We start from the raw sequence: 2,501 nt of genomic DNA on the forward strand, positions 1-2,501 counted from the left end.
TTCTTGGCAGAACTCGTCGATCATGACCATTATCATAACCACACTCATGTCTGCCATTGCGCGACCGCGGTCTCGCTGAAATGAAAACAACAAGTTCGAAAAGGTACGGTACGCGTAAAGTGAGCGCTAGTCGCGGCTTGCGTACATCAGAGATCTCTTTCAGCCAAGGGACGAAGCCTTGCTTAGGCGATTTGTTGCCACCAGTGCCGTGCATTAGGACTCTGAAAAAGTTGCCAAAACGTCGCGCGCCACGAAATTACTCCACTGCTTCGTACTTGTTCGCGGAGAGTTCGGAAACGAGTCGACCGGTAGCGTTTTGGGCTGCGTCCAGATCGGTAAGACTTGAATGATCGGAAAGGACAAGTTCCCAACACGAGTGAGCGGGAATAGAGCACCTGGACTGCGCGTAGGATGAAGCTGTGTTATGTTAGAACTACCTCAGCATATCGTCGCCGGTCTGACCAATCTGGTACCTGTCTACGAACTCGTCTATAGCCACTAAAAGGGAACCAGCGGGCGGCGTCTCGTTCGCGTATTGATAGTAGTTTGTTGGTGGCTCCGTCGTAAACTGGGTCACCATTTCGCGAGAAGACAGAGGGAGGCGATAAGTGATGGAAACAACAACAATGGACGGTCGGCCTCTGAAACACATGATGAACACAATGAGAGATCCTCAAGTTCGAACTCGACACTACGTCAGAGAAACACCACAGGAAAACTGAAAATTCTATACTCAAATTTGCTGCCCTCTAACCCCAGCGCCTACTGGGCCAACGAGGAGAAGGCGAAGGAGAAGGACCACGCATCCCGTATGGGCTCCCCGGGACCGTCATGGTCGGTGACCCCTTACCCTTACCCTTGGCTGAATGAGGCCCGGTCGACTGAATAAGGTACGGGGATGGCGGAGGTCCTCTTATCGGGAACCTATCACTGGGCTCAGGATCAAACCGATCGTCTCCCATCGAGTCGGCAACATCAAAACCTGTGGATGGTCGTCGTGGTCTTCGAGGGCTCCGAGACCTACCCCGAGCGGGCAAGGGGCGAGGGAGTAGCCTTCCCGGCTGAGGCGGTTCCTGCATTGATGCAGGAGGCCTGCCGTGAGTAACGGTCTTCCCTCTGAGCTCCTTCATGACAAAAGCACTCGAATGGTGACGGGTTTTAAGAACCACATGGTCCCTGGTCGACAATGTCGGCGTCTACAGCATGTCGACTCGACATGCTGTAGACGCCTGTCGCTACCTCTATACAAGGCACCGCGAACTTCGGCGTCTTCTGATACGAATAGTCAAGACCATATTCCTCACATAACTCGTCTATCATAACCATAATCATTGCCACGCTCAGCTCTGATATGGCCCGAGGTCTATCCCGGTCTGTGATGCGGTCCAGCCAAGTAATGATGCCGCTCTTGGAGGGCTTGCTGCCTTCAGGACCATGGATGAGGGTCCCAGTCTTGCTGAGCTCCGTCATAACGCGGGCGGATGGATTGACGGCTCGGTCGAGCTGTAAAGAGCGGACGGCTGAGCATGTCGGTGCACCCTTGCGCACTAGCGCTGCAACGTAGAGCGCTATCACAGCTGCTGTCCAGATCGAAACGTTACACCAGATCGTCTATCATGAGGAGTAGTTCGCCAGGCGGAGGCAATGGGGCCTCCAGAAAAGAGGAACCTAGAAAGGTTGTTGCCATTTACTCAAAGCCTAACGACGATGACAATGACCATCACAACCGAGCCACTGCGATGCTGCACAAAAAAGGGAGGAAATTTAAAATTTCATGCGAGGTTTAAAAGAGCATAGCCAATATTGTGATATGTAGAGGAGAGGCTACTAGCTACTAGGCCTTGAGTTACTCCATAGAATAGTGGCATTACATATAGACCTATCCCACCTACGGCTTACGCTCGTCCAGCGGCCTCCTCTGCGTCGATAGTGTAGGGGCAGCCCAGAGGTCGCCACGAAAATGGCCCCGATGACTTCCTCGAGTAGATCGTCCGATACCAGGCTCTTCACGGTCTGCTGTGCACGTGTAGAGTAAGGCCCCACTAAAGCGGCTGATGTCGCTACATGGTCGAGCTACCGCGAAACGAGTCATAGAGGGGCCATAGACAGGGGTAGTAGGTCTTCCGCTTCCGTACTGTTTTCACAGTGCATTCGAACCAACGCTGGGCTCGGAAGTGACACCAAGGCCTCATGGTCGGGACACTCGAAATCGATTCTGAAGTTGATTTCCAGGCGAATAAATTTAGTTCCAGAATTAACTAAATTCCGACACAGAATGACTTGACAATCCGGCTCGCCCCCCTGTGGGCGGCCGGCCGAGGTCCGAGGCGGGCTACCTGAGGAATGCGTTTCCAGACAAGGACTCTTCCCCAGTCGAAAGTAGCTGAAGGACCTCGATAGGCATCTCTCGCGAGACCTCTGGATGCATTATAGGTGATGCACCCAACGCGGCGTTCACTCCGTCTCTAATTCTCCTTACGTTCCACGAGGGGCCTCATATG

At 53.3% G+C, this 2,501-nt stretch overlaps 1 protein-coding gene across 1 annotated transcript in view; it reads right to left on the reverse strand.

Moving 5' to 3' along the window:
- Positions 1–214, reverse strand: part of Pmar_PMAR003742 (hypothetical protein) — a gene marked incomplete at both ends in the record, with an annotated part of 1,165 nt that extends 951 nt beyond the window's left edge. The window contains one exon of the mRNA XM_002784436.1: positions 146–214. Within this exon, the coding sequence (XP_002784482.1) occupies positions 146–214 (69 nt within the window). The remainder of the gene's footprint in view (positions 1–145) is intronic.
- Positions 215–2,501: the final 2,287 nt, after the last annotated feature.

This window comes from Perkinsus marinus (genome assembly GCF_000006405.1).
Source record: "Perkinsus marinus ATCC 50983 genomic scaffold scf_1104296935302, whole genome shotgun sequence".
NCBI classification, from domain to species: domain Eukaryota; phylum Perkinsozoa; order Perkinsida; family Perkinsidae; genus Perkinsus; species Perkinsus marinus.